Source organism: Primulina tabacum, chromosome 9, assembly GCF_025594145.1.
Source record: "Primulina tabacum isolate GXHZ01 chromosome 9, ASM2559414v2, whole genome shotgun sequence".
Lineage (NCBI taxonomy): Eukaryota > Viridiplantae > Streptophyta > Magnoliopsida > Lamiales > Gesneriaceae > Primulina > Primulina tabacum.
This window is the reverse complement of record NC_134558.1, coordinates 38,766,502-38,784,439: the sequence shown is the minus strand read 5'-3', so window position 1 is coordinate 38,784,439 and position 17,938 is coordinate 38,766,502. Positions and strand designations below refer to the sequence as shown.

Genomic DNA, 17,938 nt, shown 5'->3' with positions numbered 1-17,938 from the left:
ACTCTTAACATAAGCTGAACGGTTTCAATTTTAAGGATAAATTAGGCTGTTCATTTCTCTCTTCCAAGGGAATTTAGTATACTTTATCAATCCGTGCGATCGAAGACAGAGCCAGCAAATGGAGGTTGGACTGCAAAAAAAATCTAAAAAATTTTAGGAGGGGCAAGAGTAAGTATCGAGGAAGAAAGCGGAAAAATATAATTATTTTTGAGCATCTAGTCAATAAAATTTAAAAACTCTTGGCTCTGTCACTATGTATGATATACGATTATATAATTAGTTATTAAAATTATTAAGTATGAACGTTTTAATAATTGCTTAAAACTATTGTTATAATGTAATGCATATATTTAAATTTTAAATATTATTATAATATATATATATATATATATATATATATATCATTTGAGATAATGATGAATAACTATCTTCTTTCTTCAAATTGATTTATTTATAATTACATTTATAAATTGATCAAGTGAAACTGTTATTAATATAAAAAATAAAAAAACAAAATTAAAAAATTCTATATTATTTTGTCTGCCAAAATTTTAAATTCCATTACTTCAAATTATGAAAATTTCAATATTTCATAACGATATCAGACTGAAAATCAAAATTTTTAGATATATCAAAATTTTCGGCACGATAAATTTGGAAAATTTTCTCATCACCAAGGCCATTATCTTCATGATTTTATGGGCCAGGTCCTAACCCTTGCCCTATTGAGATCGAAACCCTTTTCTTCCCGCGAGTAAAATCTACCAATGCTAAATATCCAAAACTCCACCTATATTTCCCCCTTTTTAAGTGTTACCTCTAATTTTCTGCTTTTCATTCTTTCTTTTCTTTTTTCTCTTTCCTTTTTTTTTTTTGGTTTTTCTTTCTTGTTCGAGGCATTTTCCCCTTTCCCTCCCTCAAACCCTACCCATTTTCGAGCCCTTCAGAAAAATTATACAATCGATTCCCTTTATTTGAGACCTAACAAAGATGCAGAATCAAAGGTTGAAGCAGCAACAGCAACAGGCTTTGATGCAGCAAGCTCTCCTCCAACAGCAGTCTCTGTATCACCCTGGTCTCTTAGCTGCCCCGCAGGTTTTTTTTAAGAGTCGGATTTGTTGTATTTTCTTAGTTGGTGTGAATCTACGACTGTTCAGCTTTTGCGATCGCGATAATTATTCGTTCTCTCTCTCTCTTGTACGCTTTTGCGATTTATCTGATACCATTCATCGTTCAGTCCTTTATGCAAATTTTAACGAGTAGGTACCGTGTGACTATGTCCCGTATTCCTGTTTACTTTCTGTGTGTTTGAGGCTTCCTTTTTCTCCTCTTGTTGTGGTGTTGCAATCGAGTTCTTGTTGGACTGCTTGTAGTCTGTAGATAATGTTTTATCTAGAGGGCTCACAAACTGTCCTGTCCTTTTATCTCACAACGAGTCATTTGATCACGGAAGGTTTTGGTTTTCATCTAAATGAATTCTTTGTCGTTCCTTTTTTACTTGTGTATCTATAGTTTTTCCCCTTTGGGTTGGATGGTGTATTTCGGCAGCCTCATTAAGATTTTGACCTTTATATTTATTAGTTTTTTCCCATTTAATCATTTTTGCAGATTGAACCAATCCCAAGTGGAAATTTACCTCCTGGGTTTGATCCAAGTTCTTGCCGCAGTGTGTGAGTGTTGCTAAGATATATTTTTCAGTTTTTGTTTGCTGCGGAATGCCATGTTGATGCAAAAAAAAATTTAGTCCCAAGTATTTTGGTATTTTACGAGTCTTTGAAGTAATGTAAGATTTTAGTGCCTTAAAATTTTTTTTATGACAGCCCATCTTAATTTTTGAACTTTCCTCCCTGTTAACCTGTAACTTTGGATCATTGTAATTTTTTATTCATTTGATTACTTTGTTAATGCCTGGAAGAAGTTCTCATAAATCCATCTGTTTTTCTTTTTTTTCTTTTTTTTTTTAATTTTGTTTTCTTTTCTTTTTTTACTTCTAGGTTTTTCATTTTCTGAGAAAATGCAGGTATGTTGGAAATATACACACACAGGTCACTGAGCCCCTTATTCAAGAAGTTTTTGCTAGTACTGGTCCTGTGGAAGGTTGTAAGCTTATTAGAAAAGATAAGGTACTATTGTTCTCACGTATTCTCTTTCCTGCTGATATCATCACACATATTTTTGCTCTTAAGATGATGATGTTCGTCTTCTTCTTCTTTTTTACTTGGTTCAGTCATCCTATGGATTTATTCATTACTTTGATCGTAGATCTGCTGCACTTGCGATAATTAACCTCAACGGAAGGCATCTGTGAGTCAGAATCATTAAATATGTGACTTTAATCTCCTTGTTATTTAGAATAAAGTCATTTGCTTTGTTTCAGTTTTGGGCAGCCTATCAAAGTTAACTGGGCTTATGCTAGTGGCCAGAGGGAGGACACATCAGGTGGGTCTACCGATTAATGCACTATGCTTGTGATGTTTAACTAGTTTAGTGTAACATAAATTTCTAGTAGTTTTTGTCTCATATCAGTTATATCTTTTATTTAGGCCATTACAACGTTTTTGTTGGTGATCTTAGCCCAGAGGTTACTGATGCCATGTTGTTCGCATGCTTTTCCATTTACCCAAGTTGCTCGTAAGAATCCTCTCTTGATCATGCTCTATGTATGCACACATAAGTGATTTAAATTTTTTTGGTTTCCCTACAAAAATGTAGTACCTCCACAATTTCTTTTCTTTTTTTCCTTTTTTTTAATATGCATAGAAATAGTCATTTAGGTTTTGCCACATATTGGACATGTGATTTTGTTTTAGGTGATTTTGATTACAATGTTGGCCTTAGTGATGCAAGGGTTATGTGGGATCAAAAAACAGGGCATTCCAGGGGATTTGGATTTGTGTCTTTCCGCAACCAGCTCGTATGTTTTCATAGCTTACATCTGAATTGTTTTTTTAACCAGAATACCTTTAGATTAATTCAATCCTTTTATTTTCATTCAGGAGGCCCAAAGTGCAATTAATGATTTAACTGGTGAGAACAGTTTGAATTAGTTTCTCGTAACAACTTGTTTATTAGCATAGTTTTAGTTGCTTTCATTGTTGAAAAGTTTTTTATTTAAGTGATTTATTTGCTGCTCTTCTATGTTACATCTCAGGAAAATGGCTTGGCAGTAGGCAGATACGTTGCAACTGGGCTACTAAAGGTGCTGCTACCAGTGATGACAAGCAGACTTCTGATGAAAAAAGTGTCGTGGAGTTGACAAATGGCTCCTCAGGTTAGTGGGTTGGGGTTGATTTGATGAAAAATGGTGATTATTGTCATCTAAATGAAGATCTTATCATTCATAGCATGCCTAGACTTTTGCTATGAGTGGTCATCGTGATTTTTCTTTTTGGTTTCATATAAATTTAATGCCATAATTTGCTTTTACAGAAGATGTCAAAGAGGTTGCTAGTGGTGAGGCTCCTGAGAATAATCCTCAATACACAACTGTTTACGTTGGTAATCTGGCTCCAGAGGTAGGAAGCTCTTCAACACATCACATCCTCCCCCTACCATTCATACATTTAACTTTGAAACAATAAAACACAACTAGGTTTCTGTGGGTATTTTTCTATGTTTTCCTCACTAGTGTCAGTTGGTTTTATTTTCTGGAAAATTTGGACCAAGTGGAAAATAGAAATAGTAAGCAGTGTTTTCGCTTAAAATATTCATTAAAATAATTGCAATACCTGTGGTGCACTAGAAATCTTAAAATTTACTTGTATCTCAAAGTGAACCTTTTCTATTCTTTAAAGTGCTTTAGCAACCATAATTCTTTTGTAGTTTATGCTTAATGTTCTTTTGTTGTTTATACTCGCTGAAATGCAAACATACTTTGCATTTATTCTGCCAGGTGACCCAGGTTGACCTTCATCGCCATTTCCATGCACTTGGTGCTGGATCAATTGAGGAAGTTCGAGTTCAGCGTGATAAGGGATTTGGTTTCGTGAGGTATAGCACCCATGCGGAGGCCGCAATGGCTATTTCAATTGGAAATACTCAGTCATTTATCTGTGGGAAGCAAATTAAGGTATGTTGTTTCACATTTTTGTACCCGAGAAGCTTATTTAATTCGAACACAAAGACTTGTATAGCTAATAAAATTCTATATCTCATTACTGATACAGTACGGTTAAGGCTCTCATGGTGTAGTGAATTGCATTAATGATCCAATACAAGATGAATTTTTTTCCCTTTAGTTTTTTTCCCGAATCTTTTTATTTTCAAAGTTTAGAGACTGATCTTCCTTTACATGAAGGTGTGTGTTCTCTATTGCTCCCTGCTTTAAAGATTTAACCAAACTAGTTGAGCATTTCCAAAGGAATTACACGTGTAAACGGACGCAGAACTTTGTTTATCAGTTTTATCACTCTTAAACGTGTAAGATGGTTTCTTGTCTACATTTCTATTTTTCTAGCTTGACCCCTGATATTTTAAAGTTTTGTTGAGTGCTTCTGCAGTGCTCGTGGGGTAACAAACCAACTCCAACTGGAACAAGCTCAAACCCGCTCCCACCACCTGCCCCTGTACTCCTACCTGGCCTTTCTGCGGCGGATCTTCTAGCTTACGAACGACAACTTGCTATGAGCAAGATGGGCAGCGTTCACACCCTCATGCACCCTCAAGGCCAACATCCTCTGAAACAAGCATCGATGGGTATGGGTGCTGGTGCGAGCCAAGCCATTTATGATGGGGGTTTTGGGAATGTTGCTGCTGCACAGCAGCTCATGTACTACCAGTAATTCATCAAGATCTGATATTTGGAATATGCCCTCTGTGTGCCCCGCATGGTAGAGTTTTTAACTTTTTAGGATGTTTTATTATATTTTTGTTTTAGGTTGGATTCCCAAGGGCTGACATATGGTGTGTGCTTGTTTTATGTATTTGTACACTTTGATGTATGCTTCTCTTCTTTCGTGTGGGAATCATTAGTGTCTTCTTTGAGGAATATTATGGCTTGTCCTTTTTTTAATACTTCGCGAATTAACTTAATTGCATTATACATTTATACAATTATACTATTATCTGTTTTGACTCTTCAGATTTCCTGTGTAACAGTATCGGAATGACCAGTGTCTTATATGAGGCGTATCTTTTATTTTTGTGGCATATGATACAAAATAAGTATTATTTATTTGCTTCTTTTGCTCTTCGCTTGTAATTTGTACAAAAAATGGTTCTCCTCACTAGTTGTGTTTTGTCTGCCACTGAGATTCCATTGATTCTTCCAGTGTTGTGTATAATTGTTCAAGAATGTAAGCAATGGCCACGCTTTTGCTCTTTTACTTCAAGGGTGGTCGAATTTGTATGAACGGGTCTGAAATTTGTTAACAGTTGCTCGTTGGTTATGGTACCACTTTGATTTGAATAACACAACCTTTATTAGATTATTGTTTATATTTAATAATCTTAAGTTTACTTAACCTATTTGCATTTTTCGTGATCGTTTCATCCTATAATTCCATGCAAATTGAATCAGCAAAACCCTATGAAAAGTATAAGGGAAAAAAACCCAAAAAACCTATGTGTAAAATTGATTGCCTATAAAACTGTGTTTGTTTAAAAAAATCATGCATAAAATTATTTATAAAAAAATAAAGTAAGGTTGTATTTTTAGAGATTAATTTGAAATTCATGGATTTTGATTATATTTTATTGTTAATAATAAAATAATAAATGAAATATTAAGTCTATATATTACTTATTTATGTGTTAATCACGCAAAATAGAATGTATTTCAAATGAGTTCAAATCTATCCTAATTAATATAAAAAGCTGTGAGCATTTGCAACCATACAGGCTCTGATGGCCTCTTTCTTGGTGGCATTTTTGTTCCCCGTGATCACATTCTCAAGTATGGTTGTTGTAAACAGAACTGGTACTTGACAAACCATAACTATTTGATTTCTTAGCCATTTCATTTGCAATGTCCTTAGATCATAACCATCTAAGGAAATAAAGCCTGAAAAATTGATCACGACTGGTTAGATTTAGTGGGGTTTTTAAGGAATCGAGTGGTTGAAACCATCTGCATTTAGGAGATAAAAAGACCGTGATTATACCCTGGTTTGGATTGTAGAACCTCTCTATGAGAGCTAAAATGGATGGTGGATCTGCCAGCTCCACTAGCACCAACTAATGCTAGAGTCTTTGATGCATGGATTACTAGGTTTAATGACTGCAAGAATTTGGATAGTTGGTCGAGAAGGGTAAGCCAAAGATACGTCTCTAAATTCGATATTCCCACAAATATTTGGTGGTTTAAATCCATGGGAACTATAAGGATCAACTTCTGGGATCCGATCAATTACTTCAAACACTTAGGTAGTTGCTACAGTTCCTTGTAAAAATTGAGCAAAATACGCCGGTGCCCGTGCCACATGTGACGTCAATCCTAGTAAGTTGAATTTTCTTATAAGACCATAATATAAATTCAAATGTCATGATTTTTTTTCCCTTATGTATTCGATGTAAAAAACACATGCACTTGATTGAGAAAATGTTCATATCTTGAGCGTTGTGGGGGAAGAATAGCTGAAATATTTACCTGCTCCCAGCATTTACACCAAAGAAACAGGCAATGGCAGCACCACCAGAGAGTTGCTCTTTTCAACCAAAATGGAGCCGTACAAGAATGCCAAAGCCCATGTCGCATAAGTAACAAGATAGATAATCCCAATCCCTGCACCTTTTGCGAAACCAATTTTTGTTCCCAGTGGCACCGATCTCTCTAGAAAATTGGCAAATTCTTCTGCCAAAGCATCCTCTGCTACAACAGAAAGCACAGTTCTGATAGAACTAATGGCTTGTTCTGCAATACTTCCAGCTTTCTTGTGAGACACCTTTATTAAAGAAAGGATATCGGTCAATAACTCAGTTGATGAATCCAATACAAGATGTTCGTATACTGCCTTATAGGTTATGCCACATGCAATTGTTATTGGGATCACAGCAAATACTGCCAGGGAGACTTTCCATGATTACATGAAACCACCCATATGGACTCATATGAAGGTAAATATATGATGAACAAAATGTGCCATCTGATTTACAAATTTACTTATACGTTAGACATGTTTCAACTTGAGAATATGGACACACTGAGAAGGGAATATAGCATAACATGTGTTGATCTTCTCCGCCGTCATTTCTTGTATTTGTGCCACATCATTTTTTGTATTTGTGCCACCACAACAAAGGCTGCAAATTTAAGTCATAAACAGACATATCGGAAATCCGTCAAACATTCCAACCATCCTTAATCCTGGATTCTTTAGATTGACTTTAAAATTTATTAAAATTCGCAAGTGCATACCTTCTGCACATCCATCTCTCATCACCTGATGCCTGTCGTTTTCTTGTCATCTGGCAAGTTCATTGACAATATTTCCAAAAAGATAAGAATAACATGGAAGAGATCCTCTGTTAATGAATGCTCCCAAGCATCCCAAAACAATAAGAACAAGGTCCAGCTTTGTTGAATATCTGAACAAGCTAAATAGGCCAACTTATTTTGGCGCCATAGGATCATCTTCTTCGTCATTCTCTTCCCCGATTGCTGACTTCTGATTGAAATCATCACAGTGCCCTTCATGGCCCTGGCTATAATGAGGCAACCTGTTATGAAATAATCATACCATGAGGAATGCTTGACATTTCCTGGAAATTTGATTGTTGATCATCATCGTATGCATGTGATACATAAAACCATATTGGATCTTGATTTTGTGTGGTGGTGCTATAATCAGTCATGCTTAGCTTATCTTTATCAGCCAAAGGGCAACTACTTTTATCACTCACTTCATTGACATTTGACAAAATTGTGCTTTCACAGGGACTGGTATGCTTGTCAAAAGAGTGATTAGTTTCAAGAAATGGGCTTTTGTGATCTGTACCAACATAACTATGAGGCTCAAACCTCCCTGATGGCAATGGATCATAGCTCGAGAGAGAATTATAATAGTAGTGATTGGTGAATCTTTGAAGCCACCATAGGTACGTGAAAGATAATAGTCATTGGCAGATCTCCTGAATATCCTGCTCACTGGATGGAGCGGCTGAAGCATTGGCTGTCCATGGACTAAGTGCTCCCCTGAGATTTTGATCTTCCTGCCATCCGGTTGGCTTGAACTGCCATGAAAGCTCGCCTTGCCACAACCTACCATAATCAGATGCAAAGGGGCTGGTGGGAGTGGGATTTCTCGGCCTATGAGGGGTCAGATCCTGAGAAAAATGGTTGGAGGTATGGCTAGAAAATGACGTAGCCAGATACTGGGACCTATCAGGAGTAGTGTTGTGTCGCCTCTCAGGTGCATACATTGGCGAATTTATAATCTAAGATGCGTGATCTTCCATCAATATAAACTAACATTGATTGACCAAGCAATTAAAAGGCTTGTCGTAGGGAGGAATTCTTTGAGCTTTTTGCAATCAATTATTGATTTTGAAGCAGATGCACAATGCTTGGTGATGGACTGGTTGGTTTCAAAGAAAGATATATAGTATTAGAGTCAGCAATCGGTGGATGCATATACAGAAGACTGTTGCTATAGTTTTGGCAATCCCGCTCGCAGACAAGCATACAAAGCATTTGAAAAGGTTGAAGAGACGGGAACTAATTTACTTGTCAAGAAAAGATCTAATTCGTAGTTTACTCGTTGCGTCATGCACTAGTCATCTGGCATGGTGTCTTTTTCTCTATTTGAATTTTCTTGGACATATTAACCTCACGTAACGTAGAAGGAAGATGCTGCATATTTTTATTGTTTTTTAAGTTTTTTAAACGAAACGGCACCTGCCATTCAAATGCCCTCTAATGCTGCCGGCCCACCTTTTTCTTTAGGTTAAAAATCGAAGAACTACCATGATTCCCTGGGTAAGGCAATCACATGTCGAAAAAGGCTTCCTTGTTGAATGAAAAAATAAATAAATCAAGAACATCATATTTAGAAGTAAAAATTGTTAAATCTCAACCTTAGGTTATCCGTAAGTACATAAGCAAGCTATTCCAATTTTGTACTGACATAGAACAACAAAATAGTTCGCTCGGAAACGAAACATTGCGACAGCAGTTAGAAAGAACACAGACACATGCCTCGAGAAAATCAATCCGGTATGATTAAAAAACCCAACTCCAATCCAATGATTCAGTAACATGTGTGGCCATGATTTGTTTCTTGTCGTGTATGGATAATCCATGAGGAGTTAGATTTCCAAATGTTAAACCAGCAAAGCTACAGCACGTTTCTAGGCAGATATAGTGGAGGAGACATCTTGGCCAGGCATAATCTTTTGTTTTCTTCCATTCCTCCTGTTATCTGCGACTCTTCCTGCCATTCTCTCCCCTGACTCAACCTGCATTCACATATAAATGTTCCAACTTTCTCAAATTTGCTGCACAGCTTCATCATTGAAAGGCATGCAGTGAAACTAATTAGCAGAACGATAGGAAAAGATACATTAACTTGTGAACATTACCTCTTCACTAAATCCTTCGTATTTAGCAGCTTTAGCTTTTGAATTGCCCGATATCGTAGAGAAGTTTCTTTTACAATGGGTCTCGCTGTAAGAAGGGTTGCGCGATGGCGAACATGTAGGAGGGGCAGCAGAACAAGAAGACGATGATGAAGAAAAACCAAAGGAATTGATGTCGCTGTCAAAAATATTGTAGAAGAGTTCTTGCAGTTGTTCTAAACTTTCATTCCCATTTTCCTGCCAACCACAGATTAAAGAACTGCATTGGAACATGTTTCCACGACTCAGTCACTGGCCAATCAAAAAAATTTGTTCTTAACGCATAGGCGGGTCCTGATTTAAATTAGGGAGTGTTTGATGCACTTCTCAGGAATGTGTATCAAAAACCCATATCAGAAATGTGGACATCCAAGATGCAAATAATGGGGATATATAAGTTCCACAAGCACGTGAAAACATAAATTACAAATCATTAACTCAGTCATACGACTCGCAGATCAAAAGGTGCTCCCCTCATCTTCTTCCATGTAACGAAAAGGTCTTTTTGAGGAAAAACATGAAAAATTACAGCATAAGCTACAGGATCAGGCACTCACATTGGATTGGCTCATCATTGATACCATTTCATTCAAGAAATCACCCATACCCTGCGGGCATCACACAAGCAAAAACATTCCATAATCAATAAATGGACACCAAGGGTAATTTTCTGTATAGATCCAGCACCAACTTTATGTCGAAGATAGCACACTTCAAAAATCATAATTTTGGACATACCAAACACGCATGTCAATCTCATATATGGGCATGTTGAATATATATGGACGGCACTAAATTTTTCGCTATTTATGGGACCAGAGGAAAACTAACATATAATAAGCTAAAATTATTTGCAGTTCCCTTATCTGATCCATGATCACTCACACAAAACATGAGATCAGAAGGGCTCATACACAACGCGTGGTCATATAACATAATTTATAGACTTACGTTTTCGTCATCATCGCCTTCGCTGTCATAGACTCCCAAGTCATACAAATACCTTTTATCGCCGTTTGAGAGCACTGTACAAATTCGAACAATGCAGACCATAAGTCTAAATAACAAATACTTGTCTATCACACGATATCTGCAAAAACGAAATATTTTTAATTTTATTCGTAAAATCGTTTGACATACAAAAAAATTTGACCCTTCCCAGCAGGGGATTAAAAAGAATACAAATTGGCTCCCTCTTGATTTCTTGAACTAACATACAACAGACAAATATTTATAATGAACTAGTTTGCAGTCACCAGAATAGGCTTGCTGAATGGCCTGAAATTTCTTCTTCGCATCTTCCAAATGCTTGGCACTGCCCGAGGCGAAGCAGCGATCCGGGTGCCATTTCTACAACATTAAACCAAATAGACCCCGAGTAGCTTTCAGATTTCAGAAGAGAAACAAGAATCCAAAACATGATTGCCGCAAAGCACATAAGTTTTCATTTTCAAAATAACATACAAAAGCTAAGAAACATATATTCTCGTCCAAAATCCAATCGCAATCGATGTTTTCAACAAATTCCGAGATCATCCTTCTCAAGGACCCCTTCCCGTGACTGAGTACGTATTGATTCACGTAAGAGTGCACGTTCAAGCAAGTTTCAATAATACCATTGTCACGGTTATAACCATATCGGAAATATATATATAAAAAATGTTTTTCTCAGTATTTCAACCCAAAAAACAAAACAAAAAAGAAAGAAGAAAATGTTGCTTCAAAGCTAACCAGTGCAAGCTTCTTGTACGCATTCCTAAGCTCTGGTGTCGTACAATCCTTCTTCAACCCCAAAACCGCGTAAAAATCGCTGCTTTTCTCCACCCAGTCAGCCATTCCTCAAAATTCTCCCAACAAACAATAGCTACGGGAATTTTCCTTCTCCCAACGAACCCTTCTCAAATAAGAAGCAGCCGCAAACACAGAAGTTGCGTGTTTTGTTGCTCGCTTTCAATAGGATGCACATGTTACATTATATGCTCAATATATAGGATGCCTAAGCATCACAAGGGGCAAGTGGTCATAAAAATCACATCTTTGCGGGAGTATGACACGGAAACTGGTCCATTTGGAAAGAGAGAGAGAAAGTAGAAACGAAGCCTCCAGAAGCGGTGGGCTTGATATTTCCAAGTGCAATCCTCTTCCACACTTCCTCCTACGTTTCATTCTATACATAAATTAATATGTTATATTTTTACTATTACTCAAATTAAACATTATATATCTCACACTTTTTGTTTTTAAGTATTTGTGGAAAATTGAGATACAATGAAAATTGTTTCTTTAAATAAATTTTATTTTATTTAAAAACTGTTCACACTATAAAAATATTCATGCTTTTAAATACACACGTATATACATACATTCATAATTAAAAAATAAAAATATTCATTAAACTTATATTCAAATTAAACTTATACTATTAAAAGAACTATACAATAATGGATATCGAATTTTAAATTTGTTAATACCATCAATTAAAATATCACAACAAATTCAAACATCTATTCTATTTTATTAAACTTAAAAGAACATGATAGAAACCGTCAACTACACCAAAATATGTATATTTATTTTTGGCCCTATATTATGGACAAGTTCACCAAAATTGTTTTCTATCAAAATTACGGTGTAATTTATCGCTATTTCTTATAATTATATTTTGAATTTGATTTAAATATAAATCAAATGAATTATAAAAAATATTGTTTATAACTGGATGGATATCACACGTACATTTTGTCATGCCCATGACAAAGTAAAACAAGTGGCAATTTTTATTAATTAAAGAAAAAGAGAACAAGTGGGCGAGTTGCAAATATATAACAATGAATGCGTCCCAAGAACGAAATAAATATGCACGCAATTTGCAGACTGGCTGACTAAAGAAGATGGTGGTAGAACCTGCTATTGGGTTCTTCTCCTCGGATTATTATATAGCCAAATAGTTGTCAAAATAATATTAATTCATGTCACCCAGTCATTGCGTCCAAATATTTTTAGAAACAAATGGAAGGATGAGGATACCAGACCGGTACACTACTAAAATGTGTGTCGATCGATTTTTAAATTTCTAATAAGAATATTTATGATATAAATTGATCTAATTTATATTTAGAGTGAAAAATAATACTATTATTTTTATTTTAAAAAGAAAAATATTTTTCATGAGTCGAGTAAGATATCCATTAACGAGATACCTGATATTATCAGGTTTTTAAAAGAGTGATTTTTAACACACTACCATAACTATACCCCTGAATTCATTAAAGTATAATTAAATAATATTATCCGTATTTTTTGGTCATAAAGTTTGGAAATTTTTGCTGTGCGTTTGAAACATGGCGAAATGTTGCTGAAAAAATTATTTCAAATTTATATCGTGCATCTAAAATGCTCCTACTACTATTTCCTGTCACAAGAAAGATGCTATGTAACGAAACAATTGAGCACTTATTTCACCAAATTTTCAAGAACTTAAAATGGACCACGAGTCAAGTTTTGTAACGAAACAATGGTGCACTTATTTCACCAAATTTTCAAGAACTTAAAATGGACTAAGAGCCAAGTTTTGTGATACATTTCAGCCGTAAAAAGAAGACAAATTCTTTTTCCAAGCACAAAGCCTCAAAGACAGAGAGCGTCTACTTATGTACCACTACTCGTAAACCGAAGAGAAACCTTTATTATTTCATCATCCATGGCTTAAACAGCTCACATGAATTATAGGATAAATTTTTTTGTGCGATTGGTATCATTGTGTTTGATTTTTATATATATATATATATATATTTACCATTCTCTTGAAGAGTTATATTTATAAATATCAATGTTGAGTTAGAAATATTAAATCACATATATAATGTTTAATGAAGCGCAAAACATTTTCAAATCCATAATTTTCAGGTTTTAACATGATGTAATTTAATATAATAATTTACAATATTTAGGATTTTTTTTTTTGCCAGATTCGAGAAATGAAGACGTGGAAAACTAATCCAAAACATACCTTATGTTTCAACAAAACAATTAAGTGATATTCCAAAAATTTCAAAGTAAATAAGGATGTATATTTCAACATTAAATCGCTATTATGTTTTTTTATTTGTTATCAAAAATCCGTATCACATTTAAATCATGCTCAAGCCTGCGAATTAGTTAACGGGTAGTTGAAAAGATATCCAAGAACATAACACATCATTATAATCAACCAGGCACTCGAACCTATCTTTCCTCTAATATAACGCACGAATCAAACTCACGCAGACCAGAATGGTTATAGATGCGTGCAACAACACTGATGACATTCACAGTTTTGCGGAAGAATACGGCAGTATACTAAATCGCAATGCCATTTGGATTGCAGGCAAAAAGAGGGAAAAAATGCTCTTACCTATCACTTGAATACAACCGCAACGGCAACTCTAGCAACAATTTTATGCGACCCTCATCATAGATAAAGCTGGATGAGTTCATCACTAACCACAGACGGGGTTAGAACACCTAAATCCGTAAAAAGTAGGGTAAGATACTGTGGTGGGGTATAATCTCTGGCCGATGTTTCAACCTCAACCTTTGATGGGATTGGTACCCCAAAATCAATGGGACGTAGGGCAGGCACCATGTCTTTTTGGTCAAGTGGATACATGCGAGCAAACTGCAAGTAACACGAAACCATAGTGTGTTCAAACAAAATGCTAACTGAAACATCAATGCATATGCGGACTAATGAACCAAATTCAATATGCAGAAATGCCTGTTTGAGTCTCCCTTTTCTTGATATGACTCAAAATATGGTCACATCATTCATTATATGTGAAAACGAATTGTTGCAGTTTACCTTGTAACTTTCGGCAGCGACATATACTGGTTTATTCATGCTCTTAGCAACCAATGCAATTTGGTAGGTACCCATCATATTTATTATACCTCCACTTTCAACAACTCCGTCAGCACCAACAAACACCATGTCTACTTCATCCATGCTATATGCCACAGCAGAGTCGATTAAGAGCTTGACAGGCACATTAAGCTTGCTGAGCTCATTGGATAATCGTAATCCAGTTCGATCTGGTCTCCCTTCTGCATTTCACGGTTGACTTATATGCTTAGTCAAGCCACCAGTTTGTACAAGTTAAACTGTTGAGCTAATATGGTTTAATCTATTTCACCATTCACATATCCAGATACACGTTTAAATTGCCACGTAGTCTTTTTTAGTTACTTCTCTCGAACGTCGATCAACTTCCCACTAAGTATAAGCAGATACAAGTCCAACAAAGCACTGGACCACATAGATTTTGGGCATAAAGAAAAATAGGATTAATGCTCAAACCTTAGATTTATACTGCAAGGTCATCAAATTCAATCTTATAAAAAGCAAAAAAGTACAAATAGCAAGAAGCTGAAGCAAGAATAAACACCTGTGCAAAAAACTCGAAAGAGCTTCTTGTTCTGAGCAGCTGTTCTCAAAACTTCAAGCACTACTCGAGAGAAGCCATGCACCAGAATGGTACAGCCATCGAAAATAAAATCTTGGCTAAGCATTGCAATGATCTTCCGTGCCTGAGATTTTTTTAACAGCTTTCCACATCAATACATTTAGACATTGATGCAGCGACACATGCAATTTGATATGTGAAGAATGATGATCATTAGAGAATTTAAATCATCTTGCCAACAGATACCTTGAATGATATCTCCCCAAACTTCTCAGCGCGTTCAATCAGTCTAGACTTTGCTGAACCAAAGTCCTCGTACTCTAAGGCTGAAGTTCTTGTCACATATCGCATGAACAGATCACATCCAGCTGTTAAAGAGATGGAAGTTGTGTCCCATGACTGCAAAAAACACGGGGAATAACAACGATAATTATCATTCAACTTTAATTGTGAGACTTGAAGAAACAAATCTCAAAATGGTGAATAAAATACCAGCCCAATGATCAGCGAACATCAATAAGATGAGAACAAAGTTTGTCCGAGATTAAAAAAAATGATTCATTTTTTTAGAAAAATGTGTGGAAAGCAGTCGAGGTCGAGTGGTCTCGTACATACTTGCTTTATTTTGTATCTTATTTCTGGTTAAATTCTCCCCAATCTCACAATAAGATGCAAACTATGAAATTATGAATCGTGCGGGTGACTCGTCTGAACAATCGTACCTAGGTTCTCGGATACTTTGTTTTCACAGCAAACAAGTAAAAACCATAAAAGGGCTTAATTTCTGCGCGGCGAACATCAAAGATAAACCATAAACAAATAAAAAAAACTACGTATTTTAACTACGTACTTTAAGCGAATCAGACGCTCTTTTGAGTTCGATCTCAAGTTCCATCATAGTGGTAGCTTGACTCGATCGTATAACCGATGACAAAGCCCTAATCGCCGCCACGGCCTCAGCCAAATCCGGCTGTTTCCGCCAGTTATTAAACTCGTCCACCACGCTGAGCTTCTTATCTTCCTCCCCTCCGGACGTATAATTATCAGAAAAGTCATCATCGGGGTGGTGGCCAACGGCGGATTGCGCTTGAGCCAGCCAATCACTAGTGACAACCCCATGGTGCGCCGCACGTGTTTGGTAGTAAAGGGAGAGTTGAGGGTTAGGATTACCGGCGGCCATGACGGTGGAATCGGAGGAAAGGGGCCTGCTGTCAGGGTTAGTGACGGTGTCGTTCTGGTGCCGTTTGTCGAGAATGAAGGAAGCTGACCTGTGCCACATCTGTTTATTCTTGAATTTCTCCTGTTCTGAGGGTGTAAAGCAACCGAATATGAATCAGAATTTCTGCGATTTCGCGGCCTGCGGAAGAATTTGGGAATTATCGGGTGATTTTGTCGAGTTTTCTTAATTTATTCGTTAATTTGAATTAGGGGTACAATCGACCAGCCAAAAAAAATTCCATTAACCTAGCTCGAATCAACTCAAATAATAATTTTCCAGTTTGAACTCGACTCGATAATATATCAAGTTATTCGAACTCAAAAACCTAGTTTTCACACTAGATTGGATTAAGATGAGATAATAGTAAAAAAAAATCACATGAACAACATGTGTCACATCATATAAAAACTGCAGTCGAAAATGGTTGCTTTTGAAGTATTCGTTGATCCTCGTTCACAATGACCCATTTTAAGACAATTGCCAATTCATCCCGAATTCCCTGTTTTTTGAACATCGACAAAGAGTCGATTAAAAAATGACCAATTATTAAGCGAAATGAAGTTCACATTTTGCGGCGTACGAGACCAAAAACAACCACAAGTCCCATAATAAGACAATGATCCTCGTCGGGCTCCACCACCATTGTCAGAACATCTTCTCCCAGAACAACTCCACCTTTAGTTATCTTTCTTTTAACATGTACTAAAATTTATAAGCTGATAATTATTGTTTAATGAAAATACCCAAAAAAATTAATTCATTACCTCAGCAACTAGATTACCAAAATCGTCGACTATCCTGCAAGATGACTTGCAAATTTGAGCTTCCATAACATATTCACCGGGCCAATTTTTATCCATCCCAACCATCACCTTTAACAACAAACCCCTCCGAGAAATCCCAGAACTTTTCTAATGCTAAGGACTTTTGTCGCGTGAAATTCGGGTTTTTTCTTGTTCTTACCTGTGTTACCTGATCTGTAACACTCCCACGACCCAAGAACAGAGAGGTTCCATAAAAGTTAACATGCATTGAATGGTTTAAGAATGACATTATAAACCAATTAAGTGATCTCGCGGAAGGAAATGATACATCTTCTTTTACGTTCGAAACTATTGTGAATAAAACTTTGCCCTTAGCATCCATGATATCGACTTGTTTGCTACATGTTTTATGGTAATTATCGACTCGATAAACGATGCGGCCATCTGAATCGAACACAGTGCAACCATTGCTCCCTGGTATGAGAGATTTCATCAACAGGGTGAATACTTCTTGTTTGGAAGAAACGGGAGTAGAAGAGGAAAGCGTTTGAGGATACACTTTTGCCATGTCAAAAAGCTTGGTTGTGCCCAAAATTATTTTTTGCAAGGAGCTCTATTGTACAATTGCGTTGTGCCGCATGACTTATGCAAGGGGCCAATAGATTCTAGCTTTTGTATCGTGAGTTAGTCAATGGTGTATTGAGATACTTTCTCGCAATCTACCAAGTGCTATGTGAATGTCACACACACCCATGGGTAGGTAGATAATTAGGATGATTTGGTTATTTTTGCCTATACATATAAGTTTTTTACAATGTAAGAATCCACGATCCGTCATTATACGTTGAGTAATAGAACAGAGTCTCGAGAATATTATTAGATTATTGTGATATCTTCCACATAAGCATACGATGTCAACTGACCCCAATAGTTTTGGCTTCCATCGCTAATCTACCTCTATA

General features: G+C 36.2%; 3 protein-coding genes, 1 long non-coding RNA gene and 1 pseudogene across 9 annotated transcripts; 1 reads left to right on the top strand and 4 right to left on the bottom strand.

The window, feature by feature from the left end:
- Positions 1-752: 752 nt before the first annotated feature.
- Positions 753-4,989, top strand: LOC142555994 (oligouridylate-binding protein 1C-like). 4 transcript variants are annotated; one of them, XM_075667187.1, is made up of 12 exons: positions 858-1,095; positions 1,609-1,670; positions 2,021-2,123; positions 2,228-2,304; positions 2,378-2,439; positions 2,544-2,631; positions 2,839-2,914; positions 2,997-3,027; positions 3,152-3,271; positions 3,430-3,515; positions 3,893-4,069; positions 4,500-4,989. In XM_075667187.1, exons 1-12 carry the CDS (start codon positions 991-993, stop codon positions 4,779-4,781), a joined length of 1,269 nt encoding a protein of 422 aa, XP_075523302.1. In that variant the 5' UTR covers positions 858-990; the 3' UTR covers positions 4,782-4,989. The 4 variants fall into 4 exon arrangements, with proteins under 4 accessions (XP_075523301.1, XP_075523302.1, XP_075523303.1 ...); XM_075667188.1 differs by having other exon boundaries at positions 908-1,095; positions 2,263-2,304; XM_075667189.1 differs by having other exon boundaries at positions 967-1,095; positions 1,995-2,123; positions 2,263-2,304.
- Positions 4,990-5,159: 170 nt separating this feature from the next.
- On the bottom strand, positions 5,160-8,693 carry LOC142555996 (uncharacterized). Of its 3 annotated transcripts, XR_012822496.1 has the most exons (5): positions 7,840-8,693; positions 7,355-7,656; positions 7,106-7,239; positions 6,587-6,881; positions 5,160-5,356 (listed from the first exon to the last, which is right to left on the bottom strand). It is a non-coding gene; the product is annotated as an uncharacterized LOC142555996 (long non-coding RNA). The 3 variants fall into 3 exon arrangements; XR_012822495.1 differs by having other exon boundaries at positions 7,100-7,239; positions 7,355-8,688; XR_012822494.1 differs by having other exon boundaries at positions 7,355-8,687.
- Positions 8,694-8,981: 288 nt separating this feature from the next.
- Positions 8,982-11,714, bottom strand: LOC142555995 (uncharacterized). Its single transcript, XM_075667190.1, has 6 exons — positions 11,284-11,714; positions 10,809-10,902; positions 10,504-10,577; positions 10,110-10,160; positions 9,517-9,750; positions 8,982-9,393 (listed from the first exon to the last, which is right to left on the bottom strand). The coding sequence occupies exons 1-6, from the start codon at positions 11,386-11,388 to the stop codon at positions 9,286-9,288; spliced, it is 666 nt and encodes a 221-aa protein (XP_075523305.1). The 5' UTR covers positions 11,389-11,714; the 3' UTR covers positions 8,982-9,285.
- Positions 11,715-13,781: 2,067 nt separating this feature from the next.
- On the bottom strand, positions 13,782-16,436 carry LOC142555992 (uncharacterized). Its single transcript, XM_075667185.1, has 5 exons — positions 15,844-16,436; positions 15,240-15,392; positions 14,976-15,117; positions 14,393-14,634; positions 13,782-14,209 (listed from the first exon to the last, which is right to left on the bottom strand). The coding sequence occupies exons 1-5, from the start codon at positions 16,270-16,272 to the stop codon at positions 14,003-14,005; spliced, it is 1,173 nt and encodes a 390-aa protein (XP_075523300.1). The 5' UTR covers positions 16,273-16,436; the 3' UTR covers positions 13,782-14,002.
- Positions 16,437-16,707: 271 nt separating this feature from the next.
- On the bottom strand, positions 16,708-17,600 carry LOC142555993 (protein LURP-one-related 4-like; annotated as a pseudogene).
- Positions 17,601-17,938: the final 338 nt, after the last annotated feature.

Bases quoted from the DNA above. Each gene is read 5' to 3' on its own strand.
- LOC142555995 (XM_075667190.1), bottom strand. From the start codon at position 11,388: ATGGCTGACTGGGTGGAGAAAAGCAGCGATTTTTACGCGGTTTTGGGG. The intron at 10,903-11,283 runs GTTAGCTTTGAA...TTAATGTTGTAG, and splicing joins CGTACAAGAAGCTTGCACTG to AAATGGCACCCGGATCGCTG. The intron at 9,751-10,109 runs GTGAGTGCCTGA...TGTGGTTGGCAG, and splicing joins CAATGATGAGCCAATCCAAT to GAAAATGGGAATGAAAGTTT.
- LOC142555992 (XM_075667185.1), bottom strand. From the start codon at position 16,272: ATGTGGCACAGGTCAGCTTCCTTCATTCTCGACAAACGGCACCAGAAC. The intron at 15,118-15,239 runs GTATCTGTTGGC...AAAAAATCTCAG, and splicing joins TTGGGGAGATATCATTCAAG to GCACGGAAGATCATTGCAAT. The intron at 14,635-14,975 runs GTGTTTATTCTT...CGTGAAATGCAG, and splicing joins CTTTCGAGTTTTTTGCACAG to AAGGGAGACCAGATCGAACT.
- LOC142555994 (XM_075667186.1), top strand. From the start codon at position 768: ATGCTAAATATCCAAAACTCCACCTATATTTCCCCCTTTTTAAGTGTT. The intron at 1,096-2,020 runs GTTTTTTTTAAG...GAGAAAATGCAG, and splicing joins GTCTCTTAGCTGCCCCGCAG to GTATGTTGGAAATATACACA. The intron at 2,915-2,996 runs GTATGTTTTCAT...ATTTTCATTCAG, and splicing joins TGTCTTTCCGCAACCAGCTC to GAGGCCCAAAGTGCAATTAA.